Below are 22,917 nucleotides of genomic sequence, written 5' to 3' on the forward strand. Positions count from 1 at the left end.
TTAACACTACCTGCCATGTTCCAGTTCATTTGCTCTTAAAATAAAAATCTACCCTCTGAAATGCTGTCACGTACACTCTAGGGGTACCTTATCGTATTTGGATTATTATACACTTTCATATGCAATACTAAGTATTTATATAGAGCAAGAGTGGGTCAACAAAAGTGGTGGAGTTTCCCACAAAAGACATTAAATTGGTCAAAACTGGTTTGAAGAACTGCAATGGGAGACATTTAGCGATATTTCCTGTGTGGAACCACAGGTTTTCAAATTTCCAAGTTGACAGTATATTTTGGAAACCACAATAACAAACATTTCAAGCCAAAACCTGGATTTTTCCCTAAAACTTAACTCGATCTTTTTTATCGATCTTTTCTATATTGGCAACTTGCAGGAATTGTGAATCATAACTCATCATTTCTTGTTAACATCACATATGGTATTAGAACAATAGCTTTTAGTAAGGGTACAAATCTTATTGGTCTTTTTAATTATGATACTTTACATTATATTTACTATGCCTCAAGATGGTTGGGATATTTATTTATTTATATATTTACCTACAGACTTTGTAGACTTTAGCTTCCCATTTATATTCGTTCAAAAAAAATGACAATACACCTTGAATTTAAATCCGCCGAGACAGATTTAGTTTCCTCCATTCCTAATTACCAGTGAGCATGACTATGCTTAATTTCCCCTATGATCTTAATTACCGAAAACACGAGTGATGCTATATCCAGAAACATAGTGCATTTATGAAAACATATTCCAATGTTAACCAGATGTTAAGAATCCAGTGCAATTAATTCAAAGTGATGCGGTGTGCTGCATGGAACTTCACAGACTTCTTCATTCCCATGCACTTCAAGCATCTGCTGTGCCTTCTTCATCGTCTTTTTCCCCCCCTCACTGTTTTCTTAGGCCCATAAACGGTAAGCTAAATGAGCGAAGCCACAGACACGGAGAGAAATCAAGACACGCGGGTTGTGATTCATGGCGGTATTATAAAGTGACACGTTTTGCTTTATGAAAATTTTGGCGATAAAACAAGTTGAATGTTTTAGCGCTCTCGTTTATAAGCAAAAAACAAAACAGTGACAGAAAGCCACTTTGAAATATTTGAGGTGATAAAACATTTGCGCAAACACCAATAAGTCACATTCATGACTGTATGGGAATGTAACAAACTGCACAACAAATGCACATCATCTTAAGCAGGAGTGTCAAATTCATTTTGACTAAGGGGCCACAAGGAGGAAAATCCATTTTCAAGTGGCCTGGACTGGTAAAATCATGGGATGTAACTTAAAAACAATCCATGCCAATTATAAGAGAATTTTTGCAATGCATGCCAGCCTGGTCCAAATTTCCCACCAGATGTTCAATTGATGTTATATTGTTGAAAAAAAACTAACGATGAATTACAAAAAAAGTCTAAACCGACTTCTTGGTCTTGTATATATACAATTTTCCTTTGAATTGCATGAAATTAATTTGTTGAATAAATACATATTTTGTTTTGAATTTTTTTTATCAAATTTAACTATAAACAAACAATTATAATGACAAAAATACAACTATCCAGTGGCAGGAAAAAGTCCCTATCAAAATATCTAGTTATACAACTTTTTTTCAAGGAATTAAGTACTAAGAATTAAACTAAGGACAATAGTGTCCTATTTTGGACATTGGGTGGCATGCACACGATGACATTACACAAGTTGAAAAACGCATGAAAAACAAGTCATGATTTTATGTCGAATACATATGCTGAATTCACAATCACGGAAAGGGGGAATGTGGGACCAACAAAAAAATGTAAGTTGCCCACCTCTGAGGACATGGACCCCTTGTGAATCACTTCAGGGCAACCTCAGCAGTAGCATGACAAATTAAGATACTAATGCTAACGTGAATGCTCGACTAGTTCTCAGGATTTTAATGGCACTCAGAAGTAGCATGATTAAGCTATATGCTAATACTAACCTGGACGCTTTTGTAGTTCTCAGGATTTTACCAACACTCAGCAGTAGCATGACAAAGCTAGATGCTAATGCTAACCTGAACGCTTATGTAGTTCTGCTTGTGTAGTACCTGCGCTCAGCAGTAGCATGACAAAGCTAGATGCTAATGCTAATGTGAACGCTCGCGTATTTCCTAGGATTTTACCTGTACTCAGACTCAGCAGTAGCATGACAAAGCAAGATGCTAATGCTAACCCGAATACTCGTGCAGTGTTCCACTTTCTGTCCCTAGCAATCAACAAGCTATTTGGCACAGTAGTGGCAACTGCTCACTCGCGTTTGTAAGTCGCAGTGCTCATCTATGCATTGCTTGTAAAATTAAGATTTTTTGTCTATTGCTTATGGACGGAGGACTAATGTGTCCGGTCCTCTTCATTTTTCAAGTGATCGACAAATTCATCTTGCAAACTTTCGTGTTGGCTGGATCCATCTGGGGGGCCATACGTTTGACACCCCTGCTCGCAAGTGCTTTACACAAAGGATTTAGCTCACAAAAAAGTGTGATGAAGCCTATTCTTTCGCCACCTGGGTACAATTTTACCAAGAAAAAGCAAACGCATGTTAGTAATTAACATTGAACCCCAGTAATTTAACAGGCCAATGGCGGAATCCTAGAATGTTGCATTTTCCTAGTGTGAAAACAAAGTTTACAGAGTCCATGTTCCAGTGCCCAGAAGGAATTAGCTGATTGCAACCGGCTCCTTTCGAAAGAACGATTTGGGTGGATGTAGTCACAAACGATATGACGAACAACAAGATGTTCACCTGGTAATGAAAAGACGCGTAGACCCCCACTTAGTAGCTTGGCATAGTAATTAACACCTTATTTTGCTGATAATTAGATGCAGCTCAATTTACAATGCACCGGGCAGCCATGACTCCCCTCGTCTCATGTGCACCTCGTCGATCAACCTCTAAATCACGTGTGTGTGCCTGTGAATGTAGTGTCACTACGCACGGCATTAGCATGGTAAGTACATGCAGATGGAAGTCATAGTAACCTTTCAGGATCCATTTACATGTAAATCAATGGATTAATTGTCCAAAGCTCATTAGAGTTGGGATCTCATCAATAACACATATCAGTTACAGCAAAGACCTGGAACTCATGATGGTCATCATCGTTTTAGTAAATGCCTATTATTATTTAATCCAAAATGGAAATTGACTGGCAAATGGTTTAATCCAGCACGAGCAATAAAATGCCGTTCCATGAATATAAAAAGGTGAAAAACAAAATTAGTCAATTCTGGTATTTTGTTACCCTAAATAGGACGCACTTTGGCAACAATGTAAAAACTGTAGTAAAAGAGAATAAATCTCATCTTTTGTAAATTCTTCACATTTTCTTCATATCCATAAGTAATATATTGTGTTGTGGGTTAAGTTTAGCATATTTCAATTTTCGCACATTGTGAGCGGTCAGTGAAGGCCTTAACAGTGTAAAGTTGAATGCGCTCAAAGCAGTTGTTATTCCTTTTGCTGGCAACACAGCTCTCCTTCGTTTTACCATAAATTCTTAAATTTGAACAGCAACCGTGTCCTACCAATTTTATGATTGTGTGTCTATGCCAAAAGACTGATTAATAAACGAGTCAGATGGAATGCCTTTCAGTGTTCTCTAAGCGGCGTACTTTTCATTGAATCAGCTGGAGGCATCATAAATTTAAATGATCCTTTCCGTTTTAGTATTATTCCAGCGTGTGAACAAGGATGAACTCAGACATTGGTTCAGTCTGGTCGCTTCTTTTATTGAAAATAATGCCGTAGTAACCTCGGCTAACACGAGCTGCTGTTATCAGCGACAGACCTTGTCTGCTAACAGCCAATTGACGTCCGCCTTCTAGCTCGTGCCATTATGGTAATTATTGTAATTAAGAATGTGGTGATATGAAAATGCATATCAGCTTACCTGGCTGACAGATCAATCTTCCTTGAATGATGTTCGATTAAAAAAAAAGAAATCTTTTTTAAGTGACCATTTACGCATATTTTTGGCCTTGAATTTTGTGTGAAAAGAAGTGTGTCTTACATTTGGGGAGTTGCGGTATTAATCAAAGATTTTGCTCCTGCATTATGTTGGAATTTGCACTCTGTTGTCACCTTCCTGGGCAGAAATCAGATGTTTAACGGAAAAAGACGAGCCGAGTGGAAGGAATGAAAAAGCGGTCGCGTGTATCACAGGCGTGGGTCACGCTACCTTCACCATGACAAATACCTGCTGCCATGTTTGGGAACAGGCGCAGACCAACGGAAATGAATTGCAGGAGGGAAATCTGTGGATGATGACTAAAGTAATTTTGTTGGACACTGCTGTCTGCCTCTCTTTTTAAATTTCTTCCCTCTCTTCTCCAGACTGCTCCCATGCTGCGTTGTGTGCGTGTGTGTGCGAGGGAGAGAAAATATGCGCATGAGTGTGTGTAATTTGTACAAAAGGTCAGTGCTCATCTGCACTGTGTCCCAGAACCTTTAAAGGTTACATCTTTTGTCCTACCAAAGTAATATCCCCAAAGGAAGAGGAATTCAGAAGAATGCGGGATGATGTTTGTAGCTCGAATCAACATTTTTGACTAAACTGTACATGGAACAGTGTTATAATTATGACCTATTTGTGAAGAGTTCCTTTGCAGACTCAACAATGAACTACAAAGAAACAGAGATATGGGTTAAGCCTATTTCTAGATTTTTCTTCTTCTCCCAATTTCGCCATTAAAAAGTCAACTTTTTGGAGCTTTTAAAAATGTTTCAATTTGTTTCAATTAATTTCTCACCCTAAAGTGTTATTTTCCTGCATTGATTCTTTTCCAAGCATTCCTTGCAAATAAACCTTCCTTGAAAATAAACCTTATCCACGTCTTTTAGTTTCATTTTGATTCCAGAGATGTGGAGGAGGGATTTTGCATCGAGTCGGCCATGTAAACAGCAACATTTCATTTATTAGCTATAACGTTTTACTGTAGAAAAGACTGAAGTGGCCAAAATTTGTTTTCGGGAGCACACAGCTGGACAGTCAATGTTAATACTAAACAATAATATAACCTGATTTTAAATCAGTTCAAACATAAACCTAACACTCATAACTTGTACCTAAATTGAGTCACATTAGAATATATAAACATCTCTTTTCATTTTCACTGATTTTCGCTTGAATTTGCGAAAATGCATGAAAGCCTCAAAAAATGTTGCCTCTTGCAATCTCTAAAGAGCAACTTCAACCTGAACATGGCTCAAAACTGTGGCGCAGGGTAAAAGTAGAGGGTAAAGGTCGAGCCAGAGATGAGGAAAGACACACACCCAAACATCCACACAGCTGCAGGCCTTTAAGGTCGTCTGCGCTCCAGTCGCCATGCATGGCTGCACTGAGCATGCTCAGTTGTGTTTGGCATTCAGAGCGCAGGGCACTTAAAGGCCTGATCGCTGAGGCCTGACCGCTTTTAATCAGCGCACACACAACTCACATGCGCTTATATGCATACAGAGCACCATGTAGCTCTCACGCAAATGACCCGCTACCACACTTGTGCACGCGAACACTCACACACTCCAGGGCACGTCATTCCATCTGACGCCATTTCCAAGTCAAGCGCTACGGCCCAGGGTAAATGTCAGCGTTCTGCCTCTTGCAAGTGGACAGAGTTGTGAGGACTGTTCAATAAATGAGTGTGCAGTGAGGTTTCCCTTTATCTCTCTTGACTGCTGGAGCAGGCTCATGGATGCAAAATGAGCATATGGATCACCTTGACACTTTTCGGCTAGAGTAGAAGCTCTCTGTGTGTATGCAGAATTGTATTTCCCGTACAACAAAGCGCACCGGCTTATAAGGCGCCCCTTCAACAAATGGCCTACTTTAGAACTGGTTTCATATATAAGGTGCACCGCATTATAAGGCGCATAGAATAGAAGCTACAGTAGTGGCTAGGGTTGCTTTATACACCCGCTAGATTGAGCAGCGCTAAAGGGAATGTCAACTAAATAAACAGCTAAGTCAGTCAAACTTTTCAATCATAAAACAAGAGTAAAGAGGATTTATGGAAAGACAGAAAAACTGATTTTTTGGTACGACATTCGTTGTCGATTAACATAATCTGTGACTATCCATTTATCTTGTCCACCAGTTTACAGACTTGGTATCAGCTTTCTGAATAACGGTTTGTTCTTTTCAGATATTGTTAGCCCCGGGATTCTTTTGGGTCAGTTGCCAGTCAGTGGTGCCAAACGAAACAGCTAAACTGAGCCCAAATGTTCTTCTTTCACTGAGAAAATGTGTCTCACACAGAAAGAGTATAACTGATGATGGTGACTCATCTCTAGAGTCAGTTTTCAGTCAAATTTGACTTTGCTGAACAGGTGGCGAAACACTCAATGAGTACCAGATTTTATATATATATATATATATATATATATATATATATATATATATATATATATATATATATATATATATATATATATATATATATATATATATATATATATATATATATAAAAGGTGTTATAAGGTGCACGAGGTAATGAGTCGAACCCCCCTTTTTTACTTCCTCAAGTAAAACTCATGGTGTGTTTGTGTTATAAAAACCATGAAATTACGCTACATTTAGAGGCATTTTTACAACGTATATTGAGTAATATACTGCTGCAGGTATCAGGGGAGAGGGTGTGGGGTGGAAACAATACAAGACTGCAGAGAATGTATGCATGCGCTTTGATGCAAATTCTGGATCAATGTATCAATAATAAGATGATTAAGGTAAAAATAACAGAATCAAAAGTTGGCAAACTAAAGAGCCAACATCTATACATAAGGCCAACTGTCGAATTATTTAAGGGTGGCTCCAAAAGCACGGCATTGCATTCCAACCTCAAGAACAAACTCGAAGGCCGTTCCACACCAGATTAAAGCTTCACATACAATCGCAAAAGTTTATAAAGTTGAATGTAGAGCTGTTTTCAATCGATAACCAACAAATATCACAAATCGACAGGACAATCCGCACAACAGCCTAACTCGTTAGAGCCCCAAATCCCATGCAACCACAGGATGTGTGTGAGTGTGTGTGGGTGTTGAGAATGCCTTTGTGCAGCGGTAAGCACGTCGTCTTCTTGTCCTCACCACCACTACTTTACTAATGACTTGTATGCAGTATATTGACAGATGTGTCTCTTCCGCTTAAATTGTGCATTTATTTTCTCTCTCCTTTTCCTTGGCTCTCTCACACTCATAAATGCTGGAACATTTTGCGTCTAGCAGTGTATTTCCCATTGTCTTTTCTGAACTAAAGAAAAAAGTAGTAAAAAAATGAAAACATGAAATAGAACAAATTATCCTGTCCGTTTTAGCAATAAGAGGGCCAAAGCTTCAGAGAGACAATATCCCAAGCTGAGACTTGAATCTGATCCGCCAGTAAGATTTCTGATATTGCGCAAGCTCATTTTTTAGGTCAGTCCTTAATCTTTTGGATGTTACATCAATCTCACAGATTGATCATTGAGCAAAAAAATAAATAAAGATCAGCGTCTTAAAAGATGAAAACAATCGTTTTAGACCTTAAATGAAGACAGCGCGACACAAAGAGCAGCAAAGCACGTAAAACAAAACGATCCAAAAGTCATATTGATGTTGAATTAAGGCCCGTTATGTGTACTGAGAAGATTTTATTTTCGGACTGAGTCTTTGTCGCAGACCATAAAATTAGGCACATATCTTCAATCCCTTCTGGCAGCCAAGCCAATCAAAACGGAATGCCATCTTTAGCAATAAATTTCCCTGAGGGTGTACTATGTACAGAAATGAATTCAAATGAGGGACAATAATAAAAACCGAAGTTGACTTATTCATTAAAGTGAAACTGAAGGCCAATTTGTTGATTAACAGAACAAGTTGTCACATTTAGCATACAGCATTGGCTTGGCTATTACAGCAAGTTACAAAACACCAAAAAGTATATTACCCAGAGATCAGTTTTGAGTTATTAATAAAATTAGAGTCCATATTATTCTATACTTGATAGACTGATTTGATCATTTTTTTTAAATATTGTTATTCAATAGTAAATGCCCATAGTTCAGTAAAAATTGCATGTTTTCAATAAGACAGAAATGTCTGAATGAGACTAAAGGTTTGTTTTAATTTTATTTACACATTTATTTAATTTAGCAAGGTAAATGTTGGTATTATGTATTTAGTGTAAATATATTAGTGTAATAAATTAGTGTAAAAATAAAAGTTTTTGTAATGTAGGAAACGGGACATTTGGCAACAAAAAAAAAACAAATTTAAAATCATATATTTTGGAGCTGTAATTTCAATACCATGATATTTTTGTTCAATTTTGATATTGATATTGATATTGATATTGATTTTGATTTGATATTTTTGTTTATCAATCATACCATGGTTATTTCATGCATTGGGATGGGGATATTTTTTCATTTTTGACAACAATTTTTATTTTGAAATTTGATTTGATTGAATTACTTAAAAATTATTTCTGCTTCAATATACCATTAGTCATTTGTGCAAGAGAGCGTAACAAAGGGAAACAGGTTTTTTATTGCTGTTTTTGACATTTATTCATTTATGTTTTGATTTGCAAGGAGCATGCCTTTTTCCAAAATAGACTACACACTATATAGCCTTTATACAGCAGTATGAAATAAGATGAAACTGACATTTAAAAAGGTAGATACATTGTCATTTGATAGGTAATTGCAGTACCAAAATATGATGTGAAAAACTGCTGCCCAAATCAAAAATATTAATATTCCTCAATACATTTCCAAAAACCAGCCAACCGGCCCATACAGTCGTCTAGAATGAAAGCCAGACAAGCGGCATGCTGTGACAGCGAGATAGCAGGAGGGTGTGTTACAAACTATGACATCATAAAGAAAGTACTATATTTGAAGTGTTTGTGTAATTCGTCGAGCAGAAAATTTGAGTCTGGAGAGATGAGTACAGCCGTTGTTATTCCTTCTCTCTAATATGGGAAAAAGAGAGAGAGAAAAAAGCCATAGCTGAGCAATAGCAATTATTTCCAGTGAAAACAGATGTTGCTTGGCTGTCATTGAAGAGTTTGTGGAAATTCTTGTCACGCTTGCGTCTGTGACAAAGCAGCGCACTGAGATTAGACGGCTGCTGCAAGACAGACGTTTATGCGGCTGGAAGCTTCCTCCACAGAATTGCAGCTGTATGCTGACATGATGCTCCTGACAACTTCTGAAAATGTTGCCATATATGCCTACAGGAGCTGTTTAGAGAAGTGAGCCACTTGACAGATGCGGCACCCGCATGACTTTGAGGGACACGCAAGCTTCACTCATTTTCGGTAATAAGCCTTTTGGACACACTCGCCACTGCTTAGGATACACCTGCAATTTAATGACATCCGGCGCAAGAACGGATTTAAAAATGTGCTCTGAGGAAGATCTTGTTTAGGCTACACAGTCAGATCAGGTATTAACTCATTCAACGCCAGTTTTACAAATCTGGACGTTAAATCCCAGATACTTAAGTATTAAATCCATACTTAGGTACATTAAGGACATTAATTTTCAGACACTTAAGTAACAAATCGATACTTAAGTATCTGGGATTGAATGACTGGACTCTCAAAAAAAACGTGAAAATATGTCCCTGGCATTGAATGAGTTAACTAAAAATTCCATTTATTATAGTGGTTGCAAACTGCATCATACTGTAACTATCAACATCTTTTTTTAGAAATGTTCTTTTCTTTTTCTCGTTCCTATTCACTCCATTTTGCTTCTCATCAAGCAATGATAGATTGACTTCTCGCTTACATTTTGTGTTTCCAAACAGTTTCCAAACATCCACAGTGTCAATAAACACAGCATTTCCCTTCCTGCTGTCACTTTAAGGCCGCCCACACACACCAGTGTCCACACGCAAAGGATGCATTTACACACACGTAGCACACACACACACACACACACACACACACACTCTAAAATCCATGTCAGGAATAGTTCTGCACCCATCAATTGCGTATGTGGTTTGCAAGCAAACATTCATATACAAAATGTCCCTGTGTATTTGTATCCTTTCAGGGGAAAGACACAAAACCACACACATCGACTCCTCATGCGCACGCGCTCAAACACAAAGACTGACCACTGGGAAGTGCTGCTGTCAAAAATTATCTATCTATCTATCTATCTATCTATCTATCTATCTATCTATCTATCTATCTATCTATCTATCTATCTATCTATCTATCTATCTATCTATCTATCTATCTATCTATCTATCCATCCATCCATCCATCCATCCATCCATCCATCCATCCATCCATCCATCCATCCAATGAATACATGTGTGTGTGTGTGTGTGTGTCCATTTGGGTGTGTTGGTCTAAGTGTGTAAAGTTGAATTCCTGAGCCTGTGGTTACCAGCAGCTTTGAAGTTCCAACATTACAAGGGCCCCAGGGTGACAGGCTTACCCACTATCCCCAGCTTGCAGTGGAAGGCCAATAAAGAGGCGCACAACAGGCACCCATGCCACAAATGAACAAACCTCCCTTGCATCCTTTGCTACGGCCTGTTCATCTACCCCCTGCAAACACAGTAAACACACAAGTTCAGGTCATCAGTTTTTCTGAACCTCTGTTGAGTCTTTCAGGGCCCAATTGTAAAATCTGCATTCAAATAAATATATATATATATATATATATATCTATATATATCTATATATATATATATATATATATATATATATATATATATATATATATATATATATATATATATATATATATATATATATATATATATATATATATATTGCAACATATTGTGTGGAGTTGTGTGGTACTACGTATCAGGTGATTTGAAAATAAAATCTCTATTTTATTACTGGCTCAACAAGAAAAATCAAAACTTGTACAAAACTGAATATTAGCTTGGACAACATACCTAACAGTCACACATGGGAAGTGGGCTTCTAAAAACGCTGAGCTTGCTAGAGTTTGGCCTCTTAGACACAGAAGGAGGTCTGCGCAACTGGCTTGCAGACCGGACTTAAAAAATAAATAAATAAAAATAAAAAATGAGGGACATTGTAACAAAATAAACAGGCTGTCGAAACCCATCTGGACACAGGGCCACAAAGCAGGGTCTTGAACCAAGCGGAATTTGCATTGATGTCGTAGTAATTATAAATCCTCAAATCACCTACCTCAACACAAAAAGATAGCATATAACAATTCTCACAGACACATATTCTCAAACGGTGCAAATGCTGAACTGAGATTTGGGAAAATATCGTACGGCTGCATTGTGTAATTGCAACGATAACCACGCAATGTGTAACTTTGCACAGGACCGACATGTGGATGATGTGTGTTTCATTTTAACTTTCTAACCCTCTCTTGGCTCTCATTCCCCAAACACACACACACACGCACCACACACAAGCATACGCAGAGGGATCAGTACATGCTCCAGCGGTCAAAATTATTGCTGAGTTGCCTTGCTTAGTCGATTCCAGTCTTTGAATTAATGGTGTCTCTAATTGACTACACACTCATCCTCTTGCCACTCTCTTTTCACTTTTTCCACACTCCCTTCTTTTTTTTTTTTTTTTGCCCCCACCCTCCTCAGTCAGATTTTCCTGCAGGCTGCTGTGTAGTGGAGTGACATGCAAGTACCTCACCAAGATTTTTAATTAGTTTTGTGTGTACATCAAGGCTACGGAGAAACCCCCAAAAAGTCAAATGATCTAGAACGAGTCTCGTCTTTTGGAGTGAGGACTACGGCCAAGTATGAATTTACAAAACGTAAGCAATAAATAGCATATCTTTTACATAGCAACTTCTCACTTGCCCAATGTGTTTTTTTGTTTTTTTTTTCACAGTTGAGCAATATGGTAATAAGACCATGATACAAGACCTCTTGCTGGAGAACTCAATCCAAACCATGGCCTTTCTTCTTGTCTCTTCTTCTTTTTTTTGTTTTCTTTTTTTCTTTCCAAAATGGCTACATTCCAGGGAGCACCCAGCCAAAAGGCTGCAGCAGAGAAAGCCTTCACGCTAAACCAAAGTGACAGGGGAGGAGAAGATGCATGCAATGGAAGACTAGCCTAGAAAAGACCCATATACAGTATAACACTTCATTCACCACCACCACCCCCAAATAAAATACATACATACACCAAAAAGTGCAATTTGATTCGATATGAATGACTGTGTTGAAAATATGCATGAATTCCCCTGGATTTTTTTTCTCCGAGTAGTATTGAATGACTCCACACTCAACCGCAAAGACAAACGCCGCCTGAATCTGGGCAGCAAAGAGTAAAAGACATCATCTCCAGTAAAAGTATCATGTGTAGCTGAGTGCCGCTGGAACGGAGAACAATCGCTGGGTTTACTCTGGGTAGGTATAAATAAAAGGCGACAACACACCATTCAGATGCAAGCGCATGTGTGAGCAGGGATGAGATGTACTCGAGAGGCGGGCGCTTATATAACGGGCAACACAAACAATGGCAGACTTTCTTGAGGAGGAAAGGAGTGACAATAAAATTTGATTTGAAATAATACAGCTGAAAATATCTGGCTATTAAGATGTTTATTATTATTGTTTCAATTACTTGTAGTACAATATTTTGTGCTGGTATTATTTGTATTGTTTTTCTTGCACATTCAAATCGGATGCAATTTCACTAATGTGAAAAATCAAACCAGAATATCAGAACAATATTATCAGGCCTCATCTACAAAGGTTTCCCTGTGCAAAGATGGCCGCAAACATTTTTACTCTTACGCGGACAGACGTGAAAGCTAATCGGCCAACCGACGCATACGCACCCAGGATTGCATTTGCAGAATGTGCGACAATGCCGCACGTTTCATTTTTCACATTCTGGGAGGACTTTATGCAAATGGGATAATTTAGCAGCAACAAAGTGATTTATCAAAGCTGTGACCATTTGTGATGGCTGATTTTGCGTCTTTGAATAGCAGCTGTGAAAGGCAGGTGCAAACGGAAGCATGAGGAAGACGCACGGGAAAAATAAGAAGCACAAAAGAGAACAGATTCTTTCATTCAATTTTTATTTTTTATTTGTTGCATAACAATTTTTCAACGTATTATTATTGAGTGTATATGCCGCACTATAAGGCGCACCTAAAAGCCTTCGATTTTCTCAAACGCTGACGGTGCTCCTCATAATTTTGACCTCTGCATATCAGTTATAAATGTATTTTTTACAATTACAATTTTTATTTGTAGTATTTATTTGAACTCATTTACTCATGTACTTATTTGTACTTATTGTTCTCCCTAGAGAGAAAAAGTGCATCATACTGTATTTGGCTATTTCAATATACTGTATATTTTCATTTTTTTCCATCAGCTTTTCTAAATGTTCACAAGAGAATTCATAAAGAGGAACTGTATTATTGAAATAATACAGTGGAGCCAAATCCCCACAGATCAATACCAAAATGTAAAAAAAAAAAAAAGTGGCATTTTACACAAATAATGTGTGTAAAAATCATAAATACTGAATCAAATGTGACAAAAACATTGAGTTCTGTCTAACATCCCGCGCCCTCTTTTTTATTAAATTAATGTATGAATGTGTTATTGTTTAAAACATTAACGCCAGAGTTGGCTGGTTAAGGTATTGTGTGTCTTCGTGATACATCAAGTGAGAACGTAAACGCTGGCCTCTCATCAACATGCGACCTGACAGCTGCTTGCGTTGGACCACATTTATACACACACATCCATACTCTCCTTACAGACATCCGTTTGCTGTTTTAGGATCAAATTAAGGTCGATGGAATTTCGCACTGATGGTAGACAGGAGTCGCTTCACCTGCTGCAGTTTGTTCTAATGACAGATGAAAGACTGACTTAGCTAGATTAGATCTGGCCCCACATTCTCTGCAGAAAGGCTATTCTCCAAACATACAGTAATCTGGCGACCACCGGCACGGCCGCTCACACAGAAAGACCGCAAGACATAGTTCGCGGTGATACAGATGAAATTTCCAAATACACTCACAGCGTGCATTCTTAAACAAAAATACGGCACCTCGAATTATAAGGTGAAGTCTTAATGACTAGATTTATTTTGGGATATTTCGATATACAGTTTACAGAGGGTGCCAAAAACACAACAACAACAACAAAGCACCACTGTTTATGTCGGGAGCTGTACACTCTTTGGGAGCAAAAGATCAAGTTCAGTGTTGTCGCAACCACGCACCTGTGACGAACTTCAAAATAAAATTGTTTTAAAGCCATTCATGTCATATAAAACTTGCTAAGGTACAGTTTATTTTGAAGCTTTGACTGGCCTTCAAACAACGTTTGGCTGTTTTACTAAAATGAAGTAGATTGATCTCATTCCCTCGCTGTTACTTTCTAAATACAATAATCAACGTAACAGAACGAGCCAGCAGGTGGAGAGCAGTTGGCTGTTAGCAGCCAGCACCTATTGCAGCTAATAGCTGCTTCTGTTTGCTGAGGTTATTACGGCATTATTTTCAATAAAAGAAGCGAGCAGAAAGAACCAACGTTCAAGTCCATCTTTTGTTACAGATAGGAATATTACTAAAAACGAGGAAATACCAGAATTTGAACCTAAAATTACGGGTGCATCCTATATTCTGGGAATTATGGTAGGTCATCTTCAGTCATTAAACCCCTCCTTCCAAACATCGCAGGAATATGGCTGGCAGAAAAGTCGATCTCAGGGCGAAAACATTTAGCCACCCTCTAAATTAACATTATTGCACATTGATAGAAACAAATTAATCTTGAATGCGGCGTTCTTAAATAAGGCACATGGTGATCTTACAGATAATTAAATAATTGCATGTTCGCCTTATTGTCCAAAAAATACAAAAACGTTTGCACACACATTCTGATCATTGCAGATCACTCATGCTGTTCCATTTCTGATGATAGACCAACATGTGCAAGCCGACTTTTGACGGCATCACTGAAAAAACAGTCTTGTTTCCATAAAGCCTTCACATTATGGACAGAACTCTGCACACACATATACAAGCTTATAACACAAGTGTACTCTACAGAGGCCCTTTAAACACACTTTGTGTCTGTATAAACAGAAAACTGCTCTAATGTTCTCTCCTGGCCCTGCTCTCATCACGCCAGAGGTGTCTGTTAATGGAAAATCCTGCATTAATGCTACAGCCGTGTTGAAAAACAAAACATGAAATATTCAACAAAGCGCTGTTTGATTCTGCCACACAAAAACATTCAATACCAACAACTCTCTCGCCACATTCCAGGACAAAATTCTCATCTATTCAGTAATGACCTAATTACTCAGTTGTGGTCTTCGATTAACTTTTGCTTGTTTGTGTACCGGTAAATACAAAAGTACTGTATCTTTGGGAATGCAAGATGCAGCGGATTATAAGGCTAAATTTTAATGAAGAGGTCTATTTTGGGGAAATTTGCATATATAGGAGGCACTGGGTTATAAAGAGCACTGGGTTATTGTGTGTACCGAGTTATAAAGTTGACCGACTTCGACGATACATCAGAGAAAACAAATCAGTGAAAACAATGAGTGAAACTTTATTCAACATCCATTATAAGACACACGGTTATTTTTTGAGAAAATTAAAGGATTTTTAACTAGGATTTTAAGCTGAAAAATTATAGTCTTTGAAAGGTAACATTTTTTCACAAGAAAAATGTCTGAAGATGTGTCAAATGTTAATCTCCAACTTTGATTTAGGATATTCCCCTGTAGGATGTCATTAAAAAATTAGACATTTCTTTCAATTTGAAATAAAATGTAAATTTTCCATTTAGAGTTGGAAAACAAAATTTTTACAATCAAATTTACAAAAACGAATATGTAGTCAATGATTGTAGCGCATGAACATCTTCAAAATCAGAGCCTCCCCCCTGGAGATAGTTTGCCAATCCGTTTGCTGCTTATTTCTGGGTGTTCCTGTGATACTACCACGGATACTGCTTTTGGGTTATACCATATATGGCTTACCTATATTTATCAGCTTTAGCTGCCTACTACATGATAAATTCGTGTTGAACCTCCCTGCTATCGGTCTGTAAGGTGACCTAACTCCATCGAGTCATCCGTCTGTTAACACAGAGGGCCTGGGCACTACTCTGTACTCTGGGGCCCATGGTGGCTGCACGTGGGGGATGCAGGGGCCTGTTGATGCAGCTGTCCCACTCCAGAGTAACATAAGACCTTATTAGAGTCCATTAGAGCACTCTGAATTCAATAAGAGATTGTCCAGTACATCCAAACATTCACACAATTCACAGGGAGTTAGGAAGTGAAAGAAGCTTGAATAGCGCAAGGGCTCGGTGTTGGTGCTGCCGTTTGCCTGCATAATGCATTTAATCCACATTTACAGTATCTATCTCACACTGTGAACATTTTATATTACTCATATGTACTATGTTTTGACAGCAGATATGCTTTTAAAACAATTCTAATGATATTTCTGTGGTGGCAGGTCATAACCCAGGTCAGGGGGGAGAGATATCCTTTGCCTGGCCAATGTTTGGTTCCTAAGCGTTATCAAAACAGCAACAGCTCACGATCGACCTTGTTTATCAAAGCACAGCAAGTATACATTTGTTTCCGCTATCTTTCAACGTTTTGTTAGTACAGGATACCCGCGTCGTGGCGATAACAAAGCATGAGGACAGTCAGTCTGCCAGACGTCCAGCGTCCCAGAAAAGACGTTCCCTTGGCCCCGCCAGCAGGGGTTTAACCCGTGACTCTCTCTTTGATCTTTAATTAACAACGAGCCGGGCTCCGGAGAGCAGAAAGTGAAACAACACGGCAGTATTTGCAACCAGACATGATAAAAGAGCTGCAGATATTCTGTCCTACACAAGAATAGCATTACGGTCATTGTGGACGAGCTAGTGCAGAAATGTCTGCTTCAAACACATTAATATTCCGGAGCAGAACATATAGCTTGACATAAAGCACTGCTGCCAGCCACATCGAAGACAGCTTGGGGTTTTATAGCATATGCTGTGTCTGCAAGCACTTTTGGCTTTAATTTGAAAAAAATGTAAACACATGCATAAACCAGAGGCGCATGAATTAAACAGGAAGTTGCTAGAAACCACTGATATGTGTATGTGAGTTTCCAAAACAATTTTAGAGGTGGTCATGTGATGGGCAATAGTGAGAAAAAAGGCAAGATGGAGGAATGGGGGCAAAATGATTTTGTTCAAACAATGTGTGTTAGCAAAACTGTTTCTGTAGTTCACATTTTGTTTGATTAAAACAGTATTTTTCGGACTAGGAGGCACACCAGGTATGGCGTATTACTGCACATTACAGGAAACAAATCACTACTACAAATCAAACAAACTGTTTTCGACTTCAATTCAAAATCATACACAAGGCACAATAAAGTGCACTGTCAAGTTTTGAGGAAAGTAAAGAATTTGTAGTGTTTTGTTTTTCAACCAAAAAAAATGGTGTTCCTGAATTCTGTATTTTAACTTGAGACAAGACATGCAAATATAAAAGTGAATATTTTGTAATGGGTAATAAATATGTTAGTAAAAACTCAAAGTGAGAAAAAAAACAAAACGGCAAACCACTCTTTGGCTCCTGCAACCAAGTGACACCAATTCTCATCAGTCTTCTACATATGTGCATTATAATGACGTAAGCAGACCTTAAACCAAAATTAGGCAGCAGCATAGCTGGAAACCACCTTCGGGGTATCAATACACATTCAAGGTGAAATTGAGTATTACCAGACTTGATTTAATGCTCACTCATGTCTCCTCCAACACCCACAACCACCACCACAGTTATTCCGATAGACCGTCTTTTTTCTTCTGTGTTATCACTTTCATTCTTGGTCTTCTGGTTTAGATCTCCCCAAAGTTAATGATGTGACACAGAGCGGCTTACTATCAAACTACCGTGTGCGGACCACGACAGCCAAGACCTGGATAACACATCATGCATGAATGGAAATATAAATGTGTGAGTGCTGATTCATCCTCCCCCACTATGGTTTTCTTGGGTACTTTTGAAGACGCTCCACACATGCATCGACGTTTAAAGAGAGGTCGGACGTTTTATGCGATAAAAGTTCCTGGTTGACAGATATGGGGTGTGAAAGTGTTCACATCAAACACATCTGCGGATTTGCTGGATGTGCGTTATAAGACATGAAACATTTCAAAGGCATTAAGCAACGTGTGATTCGGGGAGGCGGGTTGAAGAATGCGAAAAAGAAATAAATGTTACATGGGAAGGAGACAAAGGCAATAAAACGGCGAACGAAGCATGCATACAAGAATTAAAGACGTGTCTTACTTTGACAGGTGTTGCTCCGCTCTTCGTAGCCGGGGTCGCACAGACATTTTCCAATCGGAACCAGCCATTCGCCCTCTGTGCTGCAGTACATTCGCGGAGGCTCCTCCTCTTTGGAGTTATTGACACATAAACCTTTCACCTCAACCAGCGACTGGGAGTCCACTGGCACCGTGTCAGGAAAGGAAGCCAGATTCTTCACTATATTGGGGCACTTTTTAAAATAAACCCTGACAGAGACTAAAGCCACGCAGGCACCCACGTCCTGGAACGCCAGGTAGAAGCCCTTCTTGCTCATGGGTCCCACTTCGCGCACTTCGGTGTTGAGTTTGAGAATACGGTCGCCGAGGTCCATTTGAGTGAAACTTTCATCTGCGGCTATGGTGTCGATCTTGGAGAAAAGGTGCTCTCGGAAGTGACTGCCTTGATCGTCGTCGGTCTCCAGGTAGAGGAGGTTGAAGGTCTCCTTGCATGTGCCCAGGACCAATGGGATGGAGTTGCAGTCCCTCAGCGTGAACTTCAGCTCCACGTAGATCTTCTGGGCTGACTGGCGAGGAATCCAGTTGGTGCGAAGCCAGTTGTTCTGGCTGTACTCCATTACGTTGCACACCTGGAAAGTCCTGATGGGCGTATAATGCTCATCAACTCCACTGATCTCCTCCCACTGGAAAAAAAAATGGAAGGAAAGGGACAAAAGACGGAAGTAGGGAAAGACGTATAGAAGCAAAAGATAGGAGAGACGCAGAGGTAAATGCAAGAGAAAGTTTGCAGAAAGGCAGAGAAAGTAGAGTAATTACAGGTGGAACGCAGAGAAGAAGAAGATGAGGACAGAGAAGGAGTTAAAAAAGAAGAAGTTGCCAGAAAAGCGTTTTGAGTGAACAGAAGAAGAAAGAAGAAAAGCATCAGAGAAGAAGAAATAAGGAAAAATAGGGAAGGATAAGAAAAAAATAGTTATTGCCATTCTGGAAGAATTTCCATCATTTCGATTCAGACAAATCCATGCTGAAATCTAAACACATAAGGGTGGAAAATCCCACTACCAGATTCCTTATTGAACATTGAATACCAAACAAATTAGATCAAATGTTATCAAAATGAATAAAGACACGTGTGATAGAAATCTGTAAGTTTTGTGGGATTAAAAAAAAAATCTCGTAGTGTTTTTTCCACCCTTTTACTAACAGTTGATCTACAAGTGAGGACTGCAGTCTTGGCTATCTACGTCATGGTAGAGCTACTGATAGAAACGTGCGGTAACTACTACGAAAATAAAGAAGCTAGAAAGTATAGAGAGAGAAAGTAGAGAGATTTCAGTGTATACCAGGAACGATCATGGCTATCTTACATTTTCCCTCCACTGGAAGAAAGCGATGAGAGAGGAAAGGAGACAAGAAAGCTCGGGTCATTCCTTTTGAATTCAACACAGTGGGAAGACTCATTGATCATGCGCTTTGGCTTCGCAGTTCAGGAAAATCAAGCGTGAATCGGAGCGACGATGAACGGGCAAACACCTGAAACACTGGGTTCATTGTGGTTACATTGACAGACATTAGAATGATCGGCTCCAAAGAGATGCTTTGTTCTCTTCTGGCGAGATTTTAAAAAAATGGATGTGCAGCACTTGTGAGTGACAAAGACAGAAACACATTGTCTTGATAAGTGGAAACAGAATGATCAAAACTTTTGTGTTACTCAAGTGCTACTTGAAACCGAAACCCTCCCGAAGACATAATATATGCGCATTCATATATAGTTCACGTGATATCTTTACGTCCGCTGTTGATACGTAGCAGGTGCGAGCGCATGAACTTTATTACGCGACTAATTTTCCTGTGATTGAGTGTGCGCAAAGTATATCTTTTAAGGACCTCTCAGGCTTAAGGATAGCCACTTGCTTTTCATCTTTTACTAAAAGATCTCAAGTGAAAGCCTATTGAGCTAGCAAGGGAACGCTAGCTCAAGTAGAGCTAGCAACAGTGAGCTGAGTGACGGAAGAAAGAGAGAGCACTCAAAGCTACAGAAAAGAAAATGGTCCTTGAAATTCCTTTGGTGTTTATCTTCCAATGTTGTTGTTTCACAGCATCACCTCATTTATCAGTCTAGTCTTAGCTCTCTTTAGGTCAAACAAAAACAGTCTAAAGTAGACACACTTGAGTGCTCTGACTAAATTAGGTTTCCAAAAGAGTTTCGCTGATGGCTTTTTTTTTTTTATTTCTGATAAATTTTAATGTATTATATTTGCTCCTGATTTTCATGTCAGCTGGCATTAGGAAGAAAATGGGCTGAGCTGTTGTCAGAAAAATCACCCAGTTGGGTCGGCAGTTCCCCTGCGAACATGAATATCTACAATATGATTCACAGGTGTCTTAACTTCAGTCCTCGTGGGCCGGTATCCCGGTTCAACACACCTGATGATCAGAATGATTTTCAAGGTTTTGCAGAGCTTACCGATGAGCTAGGAATTTGTGTATAAAACGTGCATAAAATGTGTATAAAGTTTTCGTGTAAATTAACTGTTGTTAAGAAGTTAGGTCTGGATTACTTGTGCTTTTATTATCATTGTACAATTAAAATAATAACAGCTTTTTTTTTATCTGTCAGGCTAGATGTTGAGACGTCATAGTAATAATCTGATTATTATTTAAGGCCAAGAAAAGAAATAAACACAAAAAGATAATTTAGCTCGTTCAACTCTTGAATTTGTAAAATTGCAGGTTTAGAAGGTCCATGAGAAACAAGAAGCTCATCCAACAGCTGAGGAAGCTCCAACTGTGGATCCGGAGACGCTCGCTTCCCAAACATGTCTCCGTAATTAAAAGCAACAAGCGAACAAGTCTTTTGTTTATCACCAAGTGGGTGAAACCCCCCTCCCGTTGGTTCCTAATTGACATATAACAGCACAGGGACCCTACACCAGGTCCTTGTGAACTCTGCCCCCTTGCCCCCCGTGGTCTACAGCTGGGCCACTGTTTGGTGTGATCTTGTCCCAGGTTTCTCTGATCTTTGCTGTAGGTGAAGCAACTTAAAGGCACAGTAAAACGAGAGTGGAGTAACATGAGCCGTTAAAGAAATTACAACTATGGCAACAGGCACGTCTCAGCAGTTCAGCAGTTCGGCCGCTTCAAAGGAAGGTCAATGAGAGTTAACGGGCCAGTATAGGGTAACAATGCTTCGAGACCCAGACAAGACTGAAGGTAAGCATCCTGGGAGAGTTTAACAATAATCATTTAATATATATATATATATATATATATATATATATATATATATATATATATATATATATATATATATATATATATATATATATATATATATATATATATATATATATATATATACACATTTATAGATAGATAGATAGATAGATAGATAGATAGATAGATAGATAGATAGATAGATATACTGTTTTTTTTTGCTTGATTGAAGAAAAATAATAAGAATAAGAAAAATAAATTTCCATTTCGTGTTAAATTAAAACAATTCTCAGGTAATCAACTGTTACTAATAAATGTAAACTCCCATTTTGGACTCGTGAAACATTAGTGAGATTTTAGAACAAAATGACATCAAAGCTAGTAGTATTTTTTTTCTAGTTTGTTAAAAAAAAAAAGATCATTAGGAGCAAAAACTTCCAATTTTGTCATTTACTTCTAATTTATGTCTCACCACTCTATATGAAGCACTTGAGCGCTGCTAACCGCTAACACTGCTAGCATCTAGTGCTCACTGCCGCTAGCACTGCTAAACACAAATGTTGGCAACAGGCACTGTGTAATACATTTTTAGCTTGAAGCATTTTTGAAGTAGCCTTTGTTAGCATAATTAGCAATTGAACTTGATATATGTGAACTTGCATAGCATAAACATTTGTTGGTGTGGTTCGCTTGACTGTGCCCTTGATGGTCTAGTAAATAAACTCGTACCCGGGCAGAAGAAAATGTCTTGACCAATTTTTTTGGAAGCGAACTACTGAAATGACTCAAGGACTGGTTTCATCCCGGATGTACGGTTTATATTTTAAAATAGATTATATACATAAAAGGAATGTTCGTAGAAAACACACAATAGACTAATGGTGATACCTGAGTAGTTAATGGTTTGACCGCCGAATGGTTTTCCTTTCACAGTAGGACAAGACTGTCCACAACAAGTGTGGAGCCATTTTACACTCAGCCTCTGTAGAGGTCACGGGGGTCACAGACACGACAACTGCTGCATATCAGTCAAAGGGCATTTCTTCAGCCTCTGTTAGCCAAAAAGAGCACACGTTGCATGCTTCTTCTTCTTGGCTTGGCTGCCATTCTTGAAAATTGAAAATTTTAAACAAGTAAAGATGTGAATGTGTTTTATGTTCACAACACAGATGAGCTGGTGTAAATAAAACTATGCCGGCGTAAATTCAGGCAAGATTGTGTACAAGTTGTAATGATTACCGTATGAGACTTTTTGGGAAAAGGCAATTTTTGGTGGTCTTGTGCCTCTTCAGAAATAATTACAAGGATGTCTTTTCATTTAGCAGCCATGTTGACTCAGTTTTCCTTTATACTGATGCC

The 22,917-nt window shown here is 38.6% G+C and overlaps 1 protein-coding gene and 1 long non-coding RNA gene across 6 annotated transcripts in view; one reads left to right on the plus strand and one right to left on the minus strand.

Moving 5' to 3' along the window:
• The window catches only part of epha3 (eph receptor A3), a 98,681-nt gene that overhangs the window by 60,687 nt on the left and 15,077 nt on the right, over window positions 1-22,917 (minus strand). For all 5 annotated transcript variants that reach the window (XM_088414377.1, XM_088414378.1, XM_088414375.1 and 2 more), the window contains exon 3: window positions 18,365-19,025. In XM_088414377.1, coding sequence (XP_088270503.1) covers window positions 18,365-19,025 — 661 coding nt within the window. The remainder of the gene's footprint in view (window positions 1-18,364; window positions 19,026-22,917) is intronic.
• On the plus strand, window positions 8,949-12,197 carry LOC148423924 (uncharacterized). Its single transcript, XR_015865551.1, has 3 exons — window positions 8,949-9,352; window positions 11,647-11,822; window positions 12,033-12,197. It is a non-coding gene; the product is annotated as an uncharacterized LOC148423924 (long non-coding RNA).

This window comes from Hippichthys cyanospilos, chromosome 5 (genome assembly GCF_059441005.1).
Source record: "Hippichthys cyanospilos isolate Australia breed blue-spotted pipefish chromosome 5, RoL_Hcya_1.0, whole genome shotgun sequence".
NCBI classification, from domain to species: Eukaryota; Metazoa; Chordata; class Actinopteri; order Syngnathiformes; family Syngnathidae; genus Hippichthys; species Hippichthys cyanospilos.